General features: G+C 29.8%; 4 protein-coding genes across 4 annotated transcripts; 1 reads left to right on the top strand and 3 right to left on the bottom strand.

Annotated features, from left to right (window-relative positions):
• Nucleotides 1–1,109: 1,109 nt before the first annotated feature.
• Nucleotides 1,110–2,537, bottom strand: LOC113557993 (piggyBac transposable element-derived protein 3-like). The gene is made up of 2 exons (XM_026963526.1): nucleotides 2,307–2,537; nucleotides 1,110–1,814 (listed from the first exon to the last, which is right to left on the bottom strand). The coding sequence occupies exons 1-2, from the start codon at nucleotides 2,535–2,537 to the stop codon at nucleotides 1,110–1,112; spliced, it is 936 nt and encodes a 311-aa protein (XP_026819327.1).
• A 2,084-nt stretch (nucleotides 2,538–4,621) lies between these two features.
• LOC113558984 (protein ANTAGONIST OF LIKE HETEROCHROMATIN PROTEIN 1-like) lies at nucleotides 4,622–5,832 on the bottom strand. The gene is made up of 2 exons (XM_026964578.1): nucleotides 5,660–5,832; nucleotides 4,622–4,847 (listed from the first exon to the last, which is right to left on the bottom strand). The coding sequence occupies exons 1-2, from the start codon at nucleotides 5,830–5,832 to the stop codon at nucleotides 4,622–4,624; spliced, it is 399 nt and encodes a 132-aa protein (XP_026820379.1).
• Nucleotides 5,833–6,634: 802 nt separating this feature from the next.
• Nucleotides 6,635–10,879, bottom strand: LOC113557994 (piggyBac transposable element-derived protein 4-like). Its single transcript, XM_026963527.1, has 3 exons — nucleotides 9,584–10,879; nucleotides 7,262–7,468; nucleotides 6,635–7,003 (listed from the first exon to the last, which is right to left on the bottom strand). The coding sequence occupies exons 1-3, from the start codon at nucleotides 10,877–10,879 to the stop codon at nucleotides 6,635–6,637; spliced, it is 1,872 nt and encodes a 623-aa protein (XP_026819328.1).
• Nucleotides 10,880–13,040: 2,161 nt separating this feature from the next.
• LOC113559179 lies at nucleotides 13,041–19,287 on the top strand. Its single transcript, XM_026964810.1, has 2 exons — nucleotides 13,041–13,384; nucleotides 19,023–19,287. The coding sequence occupies exons 1-2, from the start codon at nucleotides 13,041–13,043 to the stop codon at nucleotides 19,285–19,287; spliced, it is 609 nt and encodes a 202-aa protein (XP_026820611.1).
• Nucleotides 19,288–20,617: the final 1,330 nt, after the last annotated feature.

Below are 20,617 nucleotides of genomic sequence, written 5' to 3'. Positions count from 1 at the left end.
ATTTTAACTGAAGAAAAAAATTTTTTTTTTCATTATACATGATGATAGGCATTCAATAAAGATATTTAGCAAGTTTCAGATGATTCTGACCATCTGGACCGAAAATATTACTATGTACATTGGGTATATAATGTAATGACTGTATGTACATTAGAATGTGCATTGGGTATTCATAGATAAACACATATGTACATCATAATGTACATTGGGATTAATCAAACATTTCCTAAAATTATCACAAAATAATATGGCATGACTTTTACAGTTTTACCTCACTAAAATAAATAAAACAAGTAAATTAATTAATAAGAATATATGTATAATTTGATAATCATAACAAATAACTATAAAAAATATCATTTTTAAAATAAAAATATAAAATAAACATAGGTACTGATACAAAAGAAATAATACATAATAAATTATGGAAGACCACAGAAAGTATCATAAAAAATAACTATTAAAAAACTTGATAATTAAAATATAAAAATTATTACATTAGACATAACAAATTAGTATCACAAAATAAATGGTATGACTTTTACCTCATAAGAATCAACAAAATATGCAAATTAATTAATACAAATACGTAAACAAGTTATTCATGTGTGAAATTTGAGAAAACAGTTGTTTTTTTTCGTGAAACAAAGGTGGCATTTACATTTTAAACAATAAACGTGTGTCCTGCCTTTACATCCTTCAACTTTACAACGTACTGCTTCAGTGCGATCATCATATTCTGGGAAATGGCCATAACTATCTTTCTTAACTTCTTCCAATGGTTTTTCATCTACTTTTTTAACTAACTTCTTTCGTGGGTTAATTATCGGGGGAGAGTTAGAAGGGCGACCTCTTTTTTTACTTGAAGGAGAAAATTGTACACCAACGCTAATTAAGCTCTCTCCTAGGCGCTGTTTGAAATGCAATAAATCCATAACATCTTTTGGTTCAATATTTAATTCAGTTGTGTCTCTTTTATATTCCAGCCAACAGTTGACCACCGCCATATCAAATATGTGAAACATCATCCGTAATGTCCATTTTTTTGACATAATAAAAGTACGATAATAGCTAACTAACTGGTCGTGCTTATCGACACCTCCCATATTTTAATTATATAAGTTTATAATTTCAGGACATTCTATAATCACCGAACATTTTTCCTTCCGATCAAATCTTTTTACTTGAACAGGAATTCCTGACGCAATAAAATTGGAACCAATACTGACAGCTTTATTGTCAAACCATTTAACCAACGTAATATTATGATTTGAAGACACTTCAAAGCTGGTTCCACGACCCATCTTAGCAAGTTCTTTATCTTTCGGAAATGGAGGGTTACAAAATCGATTGCATCGAATTGTGCCAATCGCAAATATTTTATATTTTAAAAGACAGCCAAAAAGATTATATGACGAAAAAAAATTATCAAAAAATAAGTTGTGACTATTAGGTTTCAAGTTTTCTACTAATTTGAGCACAACCGCACCGCCTAGACCATAGTTTTTCTGCATAAAATCGTTGATATTAGTATTTGAGCCTTGGTATAATAGTGAATTATAAACAATACCACTTTGTCCACATAGTAAAAAATTTTTTATACCCCACGGAGTAGGTTTTCCTTTTATGTACTGTTTTATAGACAAATTACCTTTAAATGGAATTAATTGTTCATCGATACATACATTTTTTTCTTTTGGAAGCTCGGAACACCGTTTGATAAACGAATTATAAAGTGGACGAATTTTTACAAATTTGTCACGGTTATCATTTGAAACAGATTCATTATCAATAACATGGAAACAATTTCGAAGCTGAAAAAAACGATTCCGGGACATATTGTTTGCAATAATGTTTATTCGATATTTGTTTTCCCAATACATACGACTCCGGGGATAGTTCAATACACCAAATAACATATGTATAGCAATCATTATTTTCATTTCAGCGGAATCAGTTTTGTTGAAATTATTTAAGTTTTTTTGTTCCGAATAAAGATTAGTATATTGGGCCATATTAGCAAAGTCATTTTCACAAAAATATTTAGAAAAATAATCAATGGGATTAGGAATTGTTGTAGGATAAATTGGCTCATTTATCGGTGTTAAATTAATTACTTGGGGAGAAAACGGTGTTTTTCCCCAAATTATATTTCGTTTTTCTATAGGAATAAATTTATCCTATTTGATTGAATTCTCATCACTATGAGATTCAACGAGAGGTATATTTGTTATGTTATTAACTTTTTTATTATAAGCCGTTAAATTTAAAGGCTGTTCATTTAAAATTTCGTTATTTATGAGTACCTGTTGTTCAATCGGTTCAAATTGTTCGTCTTCTGAAGCAAATTGATTTTCAGTATCTTCTAAATCAAAATCAAAATCATAATCCGAAAAATTATTAGATAAAAGGTATTCAAATTCCTTTTCAGGAAAATTGCCTACTATTTCTTCGTCACTAGATAACGAAGAAAGATCGGAATCTCGACCAAAGTTTAAGAGATCAACTAACTCGTTAGGTCTTAAACCTCTCGCCATGGTAAATATACTTTACTTACTAGTAACTACATAAATTTTAAATAATGATTTATAAATTGAAATAATTTCGAATAAAAACGTATAAAACAATACAGATAATTAATAATTATATTCGATAAGCGTAATCATTTCATTACGGCGCGCGGCGTATGTGAGCGTTATGCTCCATTCGGTGTGTTTAATCCCAATGTTTTTTTTTTCTTTATTATTAAAATACACAATCTAATGTTAAGCCGTGGTACCGTTGTTCAAGCCAATTGTTTACGTTCCTACTTTTTGCAGCAGAGTGCTTAAATATCCAATGCTGCATAGTACAACATTTTATATCCACAATAGATATCTCTTTAATTCTGTACTTACTTTTGACTCCAAGTACGCATTGAATATCCAAAATAGCGGAGGACATTATAGTTTGTATAAAGATGTAGTGATTATATTCTTCAGACCGTCTGCGATGTAATGTGTTGATTTTTAAATTTTAATGATACATACAGCTATATCTGAACACGTTAACTGTAACGTTTCCGTTTGTTCTTTTTGTATTAGAATAGATTTTCAATTTGAAAATAAATTGGTATTCGGCATAATGTTATGCTACCTACTCAAAAAGCATTTGAAAATATATACATTTTGGTTGACGGTCGCCCTGTACTTAAAGCCAGGATTACACTGAGCGATTTTACACGCTGCGTGTCGGCGATTAAAGTCGCACACGTATGAGCGTGTAGCGACTTGTTCGATTACATTGAGAGATTAAATTCGCTCCCTCGCTAGTCGCGGACACGCATTCATGTGATATACACGTGACAAGAAGTTGTCATTAATATAGATAATTCATTCGTTTTCTTTTATATTTAAAATTTTATAATTTTTGATGAAGTAGAATTGTAATAACATTGTTGACTTTTTAAAAATGTACGAACAGTATCCATTACTGTGGAACATAAAACATAAAGACTATTTGAACATAAAATTAAAAGACCGAATGTTTAAAAAGTTGTATGCAGACCTCGAGACTGAAGGATTGGTAATGGGAATAGATGAAAAGCAACTCAAGACAAAAATTAAAAATTTAAAAGATGTTTATAGAAATGAGCTTGCAAAAATCGAAAAAAGTAAAAAAAAGTGGAAGTGGAACAGATGAAATATATTCTCCAAGACTTACGTGGTTCAACTCTGCCAACTTTTTTCGTGAAGTTTTATCAACAAGACACAGCCAGTCAAATTTGGTAAGTTTGAATATTATATAGTATAATAATATTGTTAGTGTTATAAATTAATAATTAATATCAATATTTAAAGTATGGAGAAACTATTTCCTATTTAAAATTAGTATATAATGTGCAATGATAAATATTTCATAATGAACAAAACTCAGACAATATAAATAAGAATATTTTGTTTAATTTTATAGATATAAATGTGTAACGTAAATGAATAGCTTAACATGTATTTATTTGCTTATACTTTAAATTTAATTTTTCATAACTGATTACTTAAAAGTACTTTAAATAAATTCATTAGGTTTATTTATATAGTTATGCCAACTTTCTCCCATTGCCACGGTAAAGGATTTTCCTCTAAAAATATTTTGCCAATGAACTCCTATCATTTTCTGCAGCTCGTTTATAGCTGTTGCTGCCCATTCTATTGATAGTTTCTAGATTATTCACGTGTTCTCTCCATTCCCCAGGAATAATATTGCCGTTGTTAAAATCCTCTTGGTCAACTGCTTGTGGAGGTAAAAAAAACTATTTGGAGTAGTTTTACGTAGCCAGTTGTGTAGACTACAAGCTGCATATATTAATTTATCTATTGTTTTTGGCTGTAGATCAATTGGTTTTGAAAATATTCGGAATCGCCACACCAGAATGCCAAATGCGTTCTCCACCACCCTTCTAGCACGTGAAAGACGATAGTTAAAAATTATTTCATAATTATTAAGTCCAGTTTTACTATATGGTTTTAATAAGTTTGTTCTTAATGGAAATGCATCATCGCCAATAATAACACCTAAGGTATTATTTTCTAATGCGATATTTAAGGTACTGTCTCGAAATATTGCACTATCACTAGCTCGGCCATTAGCTCCTATATCGATGTATGTAAAACAATAAATAATCACCGTCAACCATTGCAAACAATATAACACTATAGGTTTTTTTATAATTATAAAATGATGAGCCAGAACCAGGAGGTCGTTTAATTATCACATGTTTTCCGTCGATTGCACCACAACACATTGGAAAATTCCAACGATGAAAAAATGTATCCTTTATTTTCCCCCATTCATCAGCAGTCGCAGGCACCCGAGAATTTTAAATTTAAATTAAGTTTATATTGTATAATCATTTTTTTTTTAATTATGTATGGAATCATATTATAAATAATCTAAATTTCCAAATTGATTATTATTGTTTAGATTTTAACCAATTTAAGTCAATGTTCGAATGAGGTGGAATCTAACCCAATCGAAGAAATTGAAAATGAAGGTTCAACAAGGGGATCCATAAACGATATTCAAATAGATGAAACAATTGGGAGACCAAGACCGTCGCCAACAAAAATGAAACCACCATCAGGGTCAGTAAAAAAAATTAAAAAGCAAACAGCCCCTGATATAGCAATTGCAATTGAACAATTAGACAAAATCGCTCAGAGTGCAAATGAAGAAAAAGCGTATGATCAATTTGGAAAGTATGTTGCATACGAGCTTCGCCAACTACCACAACGCCATGCTATTTTGTTACAGTCTGAAATACAAAGTTGTATTACTCGGTTCAGATTATCTACTTTGGAACCTCTACCTCAACAATACCATCAACAACCATTATACGGAACAACTTCATGTGAATGTCGCATCACCATCTACCTCGTCAAGTGCAATAAGTAATTATACATCTACTCCACGTGTGAACGAGGAATACGATATGTTAAGCCAAGCTATCATAAATTCTTTTTCAGACAATGACCAATAATTTGTATGAATTTAAAATTAATTATTATATTATACAATTTAATAATGATACAGTTTAAAAAAAATAAATAAAAGAACTTTGTTGATATTTAGTTAAATTTAACTTTATTTATTAGTACCTTATTTTTTTATAATTATACTAACTTTAATAAATGGTTCCAACACTTGAGAAATCGCAGTAAGTACATCGGGTAAAAATACTGAAATTGTACATTCAGAAACGCGAAAAAGATATTGTAAAGACTTAAATGAATCCCCAGTAGCTAAATAACGTAAAGTTATTTCCAGTTTTATTTTCGACGGAATCGCCATCCTCATTTGAGTGTCTTCTTTCTTTATTAGGCTGTCAATCATCTGTAACAATGTATCAAACTGGGCCCCGTTCATCTTTAGAATATTTCGGTAGGCTGTAGAGTCTTCGTGTTTTAATTCTTCTAATAATGTACTGGATGCACCATATTTATCTCGCCTTGAAATCCAACTTCTGATCCATAATCTTTTCTTTTTATACTTTTTCTTTTCCAACTCCTGTCGCAATAAATGAGAAATCACAATAACTCCCGCGTGAACTACAGCTTCCGACATTTTGACCAGTCACTACTCGCTGGCATACTAGCGATTTTGCCAGCTAGGGCGATTACACTGAACGATTTTACTCGCTGAAGTGTAAAAACGCCAGCGACTTGCGACTAAAGTAGCCCGGCCGTCAACTTTAATCGCGAGCGAGCAACGAGTATTCAACACGCGGCGAGTAAGCGACTAGACCGATTACATTGAGCGACTTTAATCGCAGCGAGTTAATTCGCCGGCGACAAGCGTGTGAAATCGCTCAATTTAATCGAGGCTTAAGCATGTATGCTGATATATATAACAATTTGGCATGCGACACGTGAAAAAAGAAGCCACCCAATAGCGACACTTTATAGAAAAATTTTGTTTAATTTATAAATTTTTTTTTTTTTTTTTTAATTATGGTTGAGATCGCGACAATATTTTTAGTCTGCGAGTAGGATTTCCAGGAATGGAGTCAGAATTTAGTGCTGATATTAGAGGATTTGGGCGATTGGTTAGTTGTGAACGAAATCGTTTATAAAATAGTTTTGCAGTTTCCTCTACTGTGTTAATTCTTAAGTTCGTGTGCAGAGTGTGGTTTGAAACATAGAACGGAGAATTTGTAATTATGCCGAGTATAAATGAACAGGATAGGAGATGAAATGGCACCTTGGGAGACTCCTGCTGCTATTGGGGCTAAAGCCAAAATTTCAAACCCTACCTTTGTTGTGAAGTAGCGGTCTTCGATGTATGATTTAAAGAATAAGTAGTAAGGAGGGGGTAAAATGTTTTTCAATTTGTACAGAAGGCCAGGATGCCAAACCTTGTCAAATGCTTGGGCCACGTCGAGGAGGATGGCTGAGCAATATTCTTTTTTTCCAGAGAGTTTACTATTGAGTCTGTCAAGTGATGTATTTGGTGCATAGTCGAGTGGCCCCTGCGAAAGCCAAATTGGGTTTGTGGGATGGTTGATACGTCATTTAAGTAGGGAGAGATACGTTTCAATACTAGTTTTTCACATAATTTGGAGAAAAGAGGCAGAAGACTTATTGGACGATAAGAAGAAGGGATTTCGGGTGGTTTACCTGGTTTTAAGATTATAATAGAAGTTTTCCATTGTAGAGGAAAGTAGGAAAGCCTTAAGATGGAGTTAAATGAGGTGTGCGATTGCTTTTTTTGGTAGCTGGCGAGGTACTTCAGCTGTAATAAGGTCTAGACCAGGAGATATTTTGAGAGGAAACAGATTTATGTGATGTTGAAGTTCACCAGGCGTAAACGGTTTTGGTGCTAAGTAGAGAGGAAGGGCAGAGATTAGAGAGTTTTCAACAAATTCTTCAAAAGCGTTATTTACAATGTCATGATGTAGTTGAAAGACTTTGGTTGTTAGGTGTTGGCCATCCTTCTGTAGATCATTCAATCCAAATTTATAAAAACAACATTCTTGGTTATATATAAGTCATCATTTACAAAAATTGTTTTGTTGGCCATGTTTGTTATTGGGTGAAATTCAGTCTGTTTGGAATACCTTTGGTTATTATGATTTAAAAAAATTAACTAGGCCTATTCAAATACATCAATCATTAAAAGAACATATTCATAACCATTTAGGATTAAAGTATTTAGAAAAAAATAGTTTTACTATAGTGGATATTATTAATGAGCATGGTAATCTGTTTAAAAAAAATTATAATAAAAATGTGAGATTGAATCGTTTATTGATGGAGTTCTTAATTGATTTGGTTTTATTTTTGGAAAACAAGAGCTAGTTTTTTGTGGTCATGATGAGCGTAGTGATTCATTAAACAAAGAACATTTTAGAGAGTTGTTTGATTGCATATTGTTAGGTGTTCTTAAGAAATACAAAATCATTATAAAAGCATAAAACACATTTCCAGGTTTGTCCAAGTCCGTACAAAATGATTTAATTTCGTGTATTTCTGATTCTTTAATAAATCAAATAAAAAAAGAAATTAGGCAATGTAAATTTTATTTAATTCAAATTGATGATACTACAGACCAGTCAATAAACACAGTGTTCAATTATAATTAGATATGTTACAGATAAATCTGAATAAGTTGAACATTTTTTGTGTTTTCATAATCTTAGTGAAGATCGCACGGCTGAAGGTTTATTTAATTTGGTTTATTATGTTTTACATGAGTTTCATGTGGAAAATAGATTAGTTGGCTAATGTTATGATGAGGCATGTGTAATGTAATGTCAGGTAATTTAACAGGTTTACAGACTAAAGTTAAAGAACTTGCTCCTAATGTTTTATTTACTCACTGTCTAGCTCATAGATTAAATTTGGGTATTGCAACATGGTTGTAGTATAAATGCTAAATGTTTTATATTTTTATCTAATATAACTGGTATGCTGCTTATTTTCACAATTCACTTCATGTACCAATGTTGTTAATAATATTGAAGAGAAATGAATTTCTCAATTCGTTCAAACTAGAAGGTCTTCGCGTTCAAAAATTGTACATACAGTAGTTAATGAGTTGTCAGGGTTAATAAATGTTTTTGATTTTATTAGCAATGATCCAAAATTCATCTGAATCTATTTATGGTGCTATAGATCATTTAGATAATTTAAAAACTTTTGAATTTGCTTTTTTAGCACTCATATTTAGTAATATATTCATGTATACTGACTATTTATTTAACGTTCTTCAAAATAAATCATTTGATATAGAATTTTGCTTAACACGTTAAACGCCGACGTCGATTTGGCATGCGCGCGCCCGTCGCTGCAGTCGATTGACGTGCGGGCGCCTGTCGCCACACGTATAATTTGTATAATTAACGAGTGTCAACCCGTGGTTGACACCGGCCAATGGCGCCCGTTTTCAGTTATTTATAAAAATATAATTTCTATTTCGTTTTTTATTTTTTATTATTATATAACTACTAATAAATAATAATACATAATATATATTATACAATTTTAATGAAAGGTACCTTTCAAAATATTTAAAAAAAGAATAAAACATATCTTTTACTTCAAAATTATACCATTTGTATTATAATAACACTGTATAGTTATACATAAATATAAAATAAAAAAAAAAAATCTTTTACTTTGTATAATAATAAAACTTAATGCGCAAAATAATAATTAAACTTAAAATGTTTTTAAAAATAAATCATAACAAACTTGATTATGCATGATAAATTTCGAAACAGTTTTCAATGCATAGACCAGGTTGACCTTCACAACTGCTACAATAAAATATTGTTGTTTTCCGTGTGCCGTTTGAATGGCAAACCTTACATCTTTTTCTAATATATTTTTTTTTTCGTTTTTTGGTACTTTTGTAGGATAGTGCGTGCTTTTTTATTAGGAAGTATTGGAGGAACATTTATGCTGGTTTTATTTTTTACCAATGCTGTAATAACGGAAAGTCTAAAATCATACAGACTACATTTTTTTACGTTTTCTACGTATAAGTAATCGGCATTTAGCAAAAATAATTTAAAAAAATGAATCCCGATTTTTTTGTACCACCTTACAGTTTTTCTTTCGCATGGGTAGTATGATAGCATTTGGTCTTGTCTATCAATTCCCGACATATATTTGTTATACATAGAAATTGCCTTAGGTTTCAATTTTTGATCTCCTCTTCTGTTAGTAACTTCAACTAAATCATTAGTGTGCTCAGAGCTTATAGCTAAAACTTCTCGTCTGTCTCGCCATTTCATCACACATACGCCTTCCTTGGTATACTTTCCAACACTTTCTCCTACTTTTAATTTTTTCAAAGTTATTTCTTTAGGGTTTCTTTTTCTATTGGCTCGCAAAGTTCCTGTACAATATGTTCCTTTTGTTAGAAGTATGTGAGCTAGCTTTACACTATTGTAATAATTGTCCATATACAATGATCGACCACACCCAGTAAGTCCTTCCATTAATTTTACGACAACATATTCTGTATAAGTAAAATCGTCAGACGTACCATTTCCTTGTCTAGAGTATATCATAATTCTGTGGACTAACCCACCGGATTCTGTGAGCATGTACAGTTTGATACCATACTTATGGCGCTTATTTTTGATGTATTGCCGGAAAACTAATCTACCCCGATATAAAACCATTGACTCATCGAGTGCTAAATTTTCAGAAGGTTCATAAACATCTGTCATTTTATTATTGAAATATGTTACTATCGGTTCAATTTTATTCAGGCGATTGTTCACATCATATTCACTTTCAGTAAAATGCAAATTTCTCAAAAGTAATATAAAACGATTTCTACTCATATATTGCCGAAAAAAATTCAAGTTGAATAACTCGCTTGTCTTCCAATAATCTTCCAAACGATTGACTCTTATAGTTCCAGTGTGAAAAAGTAAACCAATAAAAAGTTTCATTTCGGGTATATTTGTATCTTTCCGCGTAGAAATTCGAGATGATGGACCCCCAGATCCAGATAAAAAAACTTCAACTGCATATTTATTGGTTTCGTTAACTAATAACTCGAAAAGTCTATCATCAAATAATAGATTAAAATAATCAATAGGGTCATTTCCTTGCGGAAAAACCTTCAATCCTTTGGATTTTGAAAACGGGATATGTGTCACTATAGGTGGTCTATTACTCCATGTATAACTCGATGAAGAAATAATAGGTACATCTGATATATTTTCCTCTTCTTGTTGTACTGTATTATTGGTTTGTGATATCGGAAGTGACCATTCTGGATCAAAATCATCATCACCAGAATCCCCTTCCCCCAAATCAGTACCAGAACTTAAGCCAAAATCATCATCTGAATTTTCTAACAAACGCAATAATTCTTCGTCAGTCATTGGGTTGCCAATTTTTCTTGAAAAAAAAAATAATTTTGTTATATATTATAAACCATTAAAATTCAATTTTTCGTGCGATGGTAAAATGTTTTAAGTATTTATCGATTATTTATAATTATAATTTATTTTAAAAATGTTATACTTAAATAAACTTCAAAATTCGCGGAAAATCAATTTTTTACAAACAATAATATAATTTTATTTTATATTTTATTATTATTATATAACATATATATCTACTGTATGAGGAATATTGAAACCAAAAAAAATAGTGGTAGTGAATTAACGGAAAAGGTCCGGAATATTATTTTATTAGAATATTTTAATATAGCTTTCCAAATGTGAAAAAAAAAATGTATGGATTTATGTAAAATAAAAGTATAACTTATCTTATATTTTCTTCTACTTCATATAACAATGAAAATTGCAAAAAAAATGTAAAAATCAGGAAAAACTAGAACCAACTACACTACGTAATAAACAATATATTACTGAATAGCCGACAGAAATTTCAAATATGTACAGCTATAGCCGCCTTCAAAATATCGCAATAAGCGACAGGCAGCGGCATGTCAACCACAGGTTGACACCGGCCATGGGCGAGCGCTTAGCTTATTCGTGTCAACCACGGGTTGACATCGGCTATGCGCGCCTGTTTAGTCATGTCAACCACGGGTTGACATCGGCGTTTAACGTGTTAAGAAAAATAAATATAACATGTGAAATTATAAATAAAAAAAAGAAATGAGTCTGAATTTTTAAAATTATTTAATCAAGCGATTATTTTTACAAAACCTCCAAAAGCTCAAGAAATGAATCTAACAATCAATCAAATTTTAAAACATTTTATGAAATGTTTACTAATATTCTAATGCAAGTACATACTAGATTTAAAGACAAATTAATTACCATTTTTACAGTTAGCTGATGTGACTAAATTTAAAGAATATTTTTGTAAATTTCCAGACAATGATTTAAATATTTTGAATTTAATCTATTCAAATATATTTTATAATATTAATAAACTAACAGTGAAATTTGTGGTTTTGTATAGTGATGTAAAATATCAAAATTTAATACATATTTATGACATAGTTAAAGTTATTGAACAAGATTCATTGAAAGACATTTTACCTGAAGCTTATACATTTTTTATTCTTATTTTGACCATACCATCAACTAGTGTATCAAATGAATAATAGTTAAATATAGTTTTATTTATTTCATAGTTTCAGAACTAGGCAAACTTAAAAAAAGTCCTTTTCAGGACTACCGAATTTTAAAATGCTCACTTTATTATATTATTTACTATACAAGACATATATTATATATTATTTATAATTACTTTTATATTTTTTTGAATATTATATATAATATTTTATTATTTCCATTATTATGAAGTTTAATTTTTGTTATTCAGGTGAGGCAGTGATACATAAGTTGCCTCACTAAAAAAATACAACCAAAACCGCCACTGTTGAGGAGGTAGAATAGGCAGAACGTATCCAGAATTGTAAGAAATGCCTATTTCTAATAGTTCAGACTCTTGACCAAGTTCATTATACATATTATAAAATAATATAAGCACTTATGGGAATGAACAGTAGGTGCTTTTGGTATTTAATTTACCTATTCCTCTGTTAACTACAGTAACACCAAAAAAATGTAACGGGTTTGACTTTTGAATATAAAATAGGTATGCACTGAGATAGGTAAGGTAGTGTATCTACACTAGGTAACACTTGACAGTTTACACTATTTCACTACAAAAAAATCGTAAATCACTCATAAATTACGTCAACTAAGAAAATGCCGTTTGTAATAAAATAACATCATTAGTTGTTGGACGCTTGTAATTAGTTCATATTTCCGACTTTATAACAAAAATACGCTTTACACTCAGAAACGCAAGGTAAACCACCAACTATTTTTTTTAAAAATATATTTTATTTACTATCCCCAGAATTAATTTAGTATAGTAACAGTTTCATTATATTTCCATGACAATAAACGAATTTTTATAAAATCAAAGTTGTATACATTTTTTATTTAATAAAGATATTTTTGTTTCATATTTTTTCAAACATTTTTATTTAATAATTTTAAATTCGTGTAGACGATAAAAATTATTATATTATATTGTATCCACGAATACATGACAATGTTTAATTTCGGGATATTAAATTTATTATCAGCTTTGAGAAATCGTCAGCGATTTGTACAGCCCGTAGAGCCAAGTATTTCCCCCATAATTGACATTGCGATGAAGGTGAATAAAATTAAACAGGACGACCTACAACCATTGGAAGCGCTAAATGCACGCATGCGTCGAGTGTTTAAGATGATCGATCGTTTGGAAATAAATAGACATAGGACAGCAGTAGCTTTGAAGTTGGAAATGATGGAGTTGATGGAGAATAGACGTTTGTTGATAGAACTGAAAAATGATCCACCGATTTCAACCGGCACCCAGACATATTTAGTAAAGAAACCATGCCGCGTTAGGTATGAGTTAAAAGTTTATTAGATAACAGGTTGAGTAGGTATGTGTTATTACACATAACATTTTGCCCATCAAGGCCAATTTATTTATAAATTATGTTGCATTAGGAATTGGTTTTCAGAATTTTCAAATAATTAATAGTCCTATAACTTATACGGAGCAAAAACTATTTTTCGGAGTAAATAAAGTCTAACAATATTGATTTTATTAGTCAATTTATGGACTGCATAAAATTAACACCTTAAACTAAACAATATTTTTAACTTTAAAAATATTTCCTAGATAGCAAATCACCGTTATATTAATGTTCAAATAATATTATTATATAATACATAATTGCTTTTATAACAAATTCTCACAATGTCGAAAAAAATGTAAGTAGTTATTTTAATTATTTAACCAAAACTCAAAATGCAGTAATCGATATGACCGAATACTTCTGGCAATATGTAAAAAAAAAAAACATTGTTATATTCAGTTACTTATAATAACTTCCCTCCAATTTAACAATGTAAACGACATTAATAACATCTTAGTTCATAATTTGTGTCCATATATTTAAAATCATCACAACCATTACTAATGTATTTTGATAATAATAGTTACTAATACTAATTGAAGGGCGATAATCCAAAACGTGGTATTGCCAAAAACTTTAAAATCGATTATTTCTATGAAAAATATTTATTTAAAAATTGTCTTTCAATTCAAAAGGTTGTTATTGTCTCTTTTTAGTATCAAGTCAAGACGTAATATTTCCATATTTAAACCACAAAACAGTATTGCCCGTGTTATTTCTATCGGACTACATTCTATATATCTACATTCCTATTTTCATTTTCATATTAATAGTAGAACTATAAATTAAAAAATCTGGACATATTATAGTTGTATATTTCTTTATATATTCAATACATATAAATATTTGACCATATAAACATGGCGAACAGAGAAGTTAAGAGAGAAAAAGAGAAATGGTTAGAATACATGTGCTCAAATGTAAAAAATTGTCTAACAAGAGATTTAAGTGATAAGGCATATAAAATAATAAAACAATTCTTTGGGACGTATAAAAATGGAGCAATAGGTCTTAAGTAAAAGACGGAAAAATGGTTCTGGAAGATTGAGAAAAAATGTTAGTTTGGAAAGAATACATAGAAGAGTTATACAAAATAGAAAACACGGACAAAAGGCACAGAACCCCAGAAGTGGAAAATGGAAATATGACTGTAGGACCATCATGGTGGATGAAATCGAATTAGCATTTAAGGAATTTAAACAAACAAGCCCCTGGAATCGATAATCTGAATGGCGAACTTTTTATGGCTTTAGTAGGAACTGGAAAAGAAGCATTGTGTAATGTAATAATAAATGCCTGTGAAAAAAGAGAATTACCTGAAAACTTCGAAAAATACGTAATGATGCCTATATCAGAGAAGCAAAAAGATGAAAAATGCAAAGAATAGAGAACATTAAGCCAAATATCCCATGCGTCGAAAATTTTAACAAAAGATCAATTTGGGTTTAGAAAAAATTAGGAACAAGAGAAACAATCCTATGTCTTAGACTAATTAAAGAAAAAATGTTCTGAATAAATAAATCCATGTACACGGTGTATCAAAAGTCTTCATCCAATTTCAAAAATTTATATTTATATTAAAAATGAAGATATAAGGGTGAATTAAAGTAAAATATATTTTTAATAGTCAAGTTTTATTTATTTTGGTTACAAATTTTCAATATTACCCCCACCGTCCGCCCGACACACATCTATACGGTAATCAAATTCTTCACAAACGTTACATACATTTTATCTTTTATGTAGCCCCATAAAAAAAAATCACACACTGTGAGGTCGGGGGATCGTAGTGGTCAGGGATGAATAGCCAAATCGTCGTTTCTTTTACGCCCAATCCATCGCTGAGGGAGTTCACCGTTCAAATACCGGCGAACTTCTAACTTCCAGTGCGGCGGTGCTCCATCTTGTTGAAAAACAAACTCATCATTATCTACTTGTAACTGTGGAAACAACCACGTTTGCAACATGTTTAGATATGTGTTACCTGTTACTGTGTTTTCTTCAAAAAATATGGACCGTCAATTTTTTTCCTGGAAATTGCAAAGCAAACATTGATTTTTGGTGAATCTCTTGGATGTTCAACAGTTGCGTGTGGTTGCTTTGAAACCCAAATCCTGACATTATGCCGGTTGACTTTTCCACTTAACGAAATATGGCTTCGTCCGAAAAAAACAATGCGTGAGACAAATGACTCATTTTCTTCTTGTTTTTCGGATATGAAATTGCAAAAATCAATCCTTTTTTGTTTGTCATCCGGTAGGAGGGCTTGAAACAGTTGTATTCGGTAAGCCTTCAATGTCAAACAACGTCGAAGAATACGCCAAATGGTCGAATGTGGGAGATCTAGCACTAGGCTCGCACGACGTGTAGACTTCTGTGGACTTCGAACGAAACTTTGTCGAACACGCTCGACGTTTTCATCAGAGGTACGAGGTTGACCTGAGCGTTTCTGTGCACACAGACAATCACTTTCTTGGAAAGTTTTGTACCAACGTCGAATGCTTTGAGAAGTAGGAGCTTCAGTTCCATAAGTTCTTCGAAAATCACGTTGAACGGTTATTTCCGACTCGCATTTATTGAAACGTAGGACGCAAAACGCTTTCTCTTGCGGAATCGCCATAACGAAACAAACTAACGGTTCCTAGTTCACTAACCATTACGGTGCCAGATTTATCAACTAGATAACTTAAAATAAACTTAGTTATCTAATCTTTCCATTAATACATTGGTCATTAACCTTTTTCATATTATGGATGAGATAGGTATTGACTTAAAAGACAAAAGATTAATACATATATGATATATTAATTAAAAGGGGAATAAGACACATACGAAGAAGTGCAAATTCAAAAAGAGGTAAGAAAAGGTTATAATTTATCATCTACTTTATTTAATTTGTACATTGAGGAAGCACTAAGAGATCTGAGAATGCTAGTTCATATGCTTCGATTCGCAGATGATATTGCTATGATATCAGACAACGAAGAAAACCTAGAAAGAATACTTCAAAAAATAAATAACACACTTTATCAACAATACAATATCAATATTAATAAGACAAAGACAAAGATACTAATTGGTAGCAGACAACAAGTAGACCAACATTATCATGGATGGTATTAAATTGGAAAACGTAAATTATAGTTATACATACTTCGGTTGCAGAGTCACTTGTGGCGGGAAAAGTGTCACAGACATAAGGTGTAGTATAGCACAAGCTAATTCAAAATAAAACTTATCAAAAATAATATTATGATGTGTTTCAAATATTATCAAGAATTTTATTTTATTTTTTTTAGTAATTTATCTTTTACTATTTGGTTTTTTATTAATTAATATTTATTGTTCTATGTTCAACAAAACTTATTTTAAATAAATATTCTTTTTAAAACTGAGAAATAAATTTATGTTTTGATATAATATCAGGTACCAAAATGTATTCTTAACATTTTTTTTATTTTAAAATACTTAACAACAGTAATATTTATTATTTTAAATTTCATTAGTTTAAAGTAAGTTTAGGTTATATACGGCAATACTACGTTCTGGCCTGTTAACACTTTTTTAACGTATTAAAACTATGTTACTATAATACTAAAATACAAAACATTTTTTTTTATTTTACACAACATGAATAAACAAATTGAAAGTTTTAATACAGGTAATAAAATACGATATAGTAATATGGTAAGTAATTTGTAAAAATTTTGATTTTTGGATCTTCGCCCTTCAATCGTCATGTTAATACATCTCGCAAAGTGAAATATTTCAAGTTCTTACCCAATATGCAGATGCGTTCACAGGGGGGGGGGGTTATATCCTCCCCTTGACTTTTTTTTGCAGACTTTCGGAAAACAAATTATTAGATATTAGAGTTGCTACTTGTTATAAAATCATTGCTTTTGATAATAAGTAATAAGTTATTGCTTATAAATTATATATACTTTATGTTCTCTCATTCTCTGCCTATTTAATTTTATAATGCTATTTTTCACGTTTTTGGATTTTTTTTTTAAATATGGTATTTTAATAAACAAATACTTGACTAAACTTAATTCATTATTACATAAATAGATTATTTAACAATGGTAATTCATTTAATATATAAAATCTAATTACATATGAAACTTATTTCGTTTATATTAAGGAAAAAAAGCTTTCTTAAAAGTGTACCATCGAGAATAAATAAATACAAAAAAGAAATGCCGGATATACCTATACCTTTACCTCCCGATTCCCAAACCTATTATTACAAAGTCGAAAACATGGTTATTGCTGCAATTTTCTATTGGAATTTTTTTAATGATGATTAAATTTTAAAAAACGATGTTAATCCTCATCAGTGTGAAAAAGCTGAAACAACTTGTACAATATAATGCAGCCAAATGTGGTTTATAGTAGTCATACAATTACACTTATCTGAGTTATCCATTAATCTTACAAACTTGGAAGAATCGAATTGTGAGCTACTTAATAGTATGATTAGGTTTAGAAAACCTGAAGATATTTTAACAAATATTCCTGGTCCAAATAGGATAAAAAACTATACACAAATGTATGTATAATGTATACTTAATTGAAAAATAATAAAGGATATAACTACTAAATAGGATATAAATCTATTAAATCTTACTATAAAGTCATATCGGGTAAAGCAGATATTTATTTAAATATAACGCCTAAATTATCGAGTTTTTTTAATATGCACTAATAACTAGAGTAGTAGAAGTAGAACGTATTTTTTCTTTGTACAAACATATTTTAAGTAATACGAACTAGTACGAACTTACTCAAATCTAATATTCACAGTTGAATGTGGTATTGTGGGAATCATAAATAAGCTTAATATCATGGACATTAAAATATTATTGTAAAACTTAAACTGATAGGTATACGCTATCTATGGTCCTTTATTACGTTAGATTGAGTGTTGAATCTTACTAACAGACAACATCATGTAAAAATTAATAATATTTAATCTGATACTAAAGAAGTTACCTCTGGTGTGCTTCAGGGAGGTAATTTATCCCCTTTATTATTTATACTATTAGTTAATGATTTGGATAAAACTTTTAAATATTCTACATTTTTGCGGTTTGACAATAATTTAAAATGTACCTATTATATAATTCAATGAACACACCTAATGAATGCTTAGAGTTAAGGGAAGATTTAGATCACTTTTTCAAGTGGTGCAACATAAATATTAATAATTATCAATATCTATCTCACGTCGTACTCGCCTAATAAAATTGAGTTATAAGATAGGTACCTACCTACATAATATATCCTTAAATTTAATTTATTATGTAAAAGACTTACCGACAATATTATAATTTGATTTACTGAAAATGTGTAACTCAAAATATATTAACGGTAGTTATTTAAATAAGTTTTAGTTGTGTCAGTAAGTTATTATTCACTTTTTTATTTTGAAGGATTTTCACACAGTAGTTACTAGGTACCTGGTCATACAAATTAAATACATTTTTTTTTAAATTTTATTTCATTATTTGTTATTCATCATATTTTAATAGAAAACTTATTGGTGTATTTATAAGGTTCGTAATACCAGGAATGCCTTGGGAAGAAGATACGATAAATGAGATTTGGCAATATCCAGAAATGATAATACAGTTTATGACAAAAATGTGGTTAATTGTAAAGTTTAGTATAAAGCATTTAAAAAATCCAGTAATATTACACAATATGGCCGCAAAAATATACGTTGGATTTGAAAAACTTATTCATATAACTACGACAATTGATATTCCAAATAACACAACTACGATAAACTTCAGAGGATTTCCACGGAATTCCACATAAGTGTTAAATATTTAAGAAATATAAATTGAATACATAATTCGAAACATATATGCTACTCACATGGGTTCAACGTTTTAACTAGAGGTTTAGACTAACAGTCTTTCAGTGGTATGTGGGTATGTGGAAATAAAGAAACTTACACAAACAAAGAATGCATTAATATTATAATATTTTTTTCAACATTATTATTTCACAATTTTTAAATTTGTGTGAACAAATATTAACTAATATTAATAAAAACTAATTTTAGTTTAGCTCGGTGTTCGTCATCTGATAGCATAATTTTATAATTAGTTGATTTTGTTATTTGATGCCGATTTGTTTTTTTAATATTTCTAAATGATCTGGCAATAAACAGAAAATGATTTTATACTGTCTTAATGTATTATAGTAAATACTATGTAACTTTGAAGTTCACGGAAGGTGTTCAAAGTTTTATACCTTGTAATCGCTTGAGTGCGTTTTAGGTCTAGTCCGTCTCCATTTTCATCTCATATTCTACCCAAGATTTTTATTTCTTGGAATGTTAAACTTCGACGAATTTCTAACAGTTTATAACAGAAATATGGTTTATTATCATGATTTATCATTTTATTTGAAATTTTGAATTACAAAATATGTTATGTGGTCGTTAATTTCACTGTACATACATTAAAGAAATTCAAATTTTAGGATGTTATTAGTACTTAAAGTTTTATGAAATTATACCATTTCTTAATATTGATATACATTACTACAATTATTGCAACTAATGTGAATCCGATCAAAGATGAATGCTAATAGAACCAGTCAACAATAAGAAAATAATGCGACAACGCCACTTCTACTGCCACTGAATCACTTGACATAAACGATATGCAACCACTTCAAGTGAACGTTATTGATAGCGATGTAGACAAATTAAAGGATAAGTAAAAAAAAAGTGTTTAAAATATGATAAGATTATTTTAATACTATAAGAGAAGCTTTATATTCAGTTAAAAATTTCTTTTCTGATTCTTTTTTTTTTTAACTTGGTTAGATATAAAAATATATTTTAGTTACATAAAGTATTCGTATTTTAATAATATTTTTTTTTTATTTAGCTTTTAGTTTTACTATTACACCTCAACAATTATAAAAACAGCGATAAAACTAGCTTCCAAAATAAAATAAATAATTAGTTTTACAACTATTTCCGAATTGGAGTTAAGGATGGAGGAAAGATTAGGGGGATATTGATGGACTTAAGAGAATCAAACAAAATAACGCATTTCGCGTGCAGGAAAGAGCAATCAAAAATAAGGTGAAAGAGATCACAATCACTTTTGTTAAAATGTAGAGTACAGAG

The sequence above is a fragment of the Rhopalosiphum maidis genome, chromosome 3, assembly GCF_003676215.2.
Source record: "Rhopalosiphum maidis isolate BTI-1 chromosome 3, ASM367621v3, whole genome shotgun sequence".
Lineage (NCBI taxonomy): Eukaryota > Metazoa > Arthropoda > Insecta > Hemiptera > Aphididae > Rhopalosiphum > Rhopalosiphum maidis.
The sequence above is the reverse complement of the archived record's forward strand: the minus strand, read 5'-3'. Positions and strand labels throughout refer to the sequence as shown.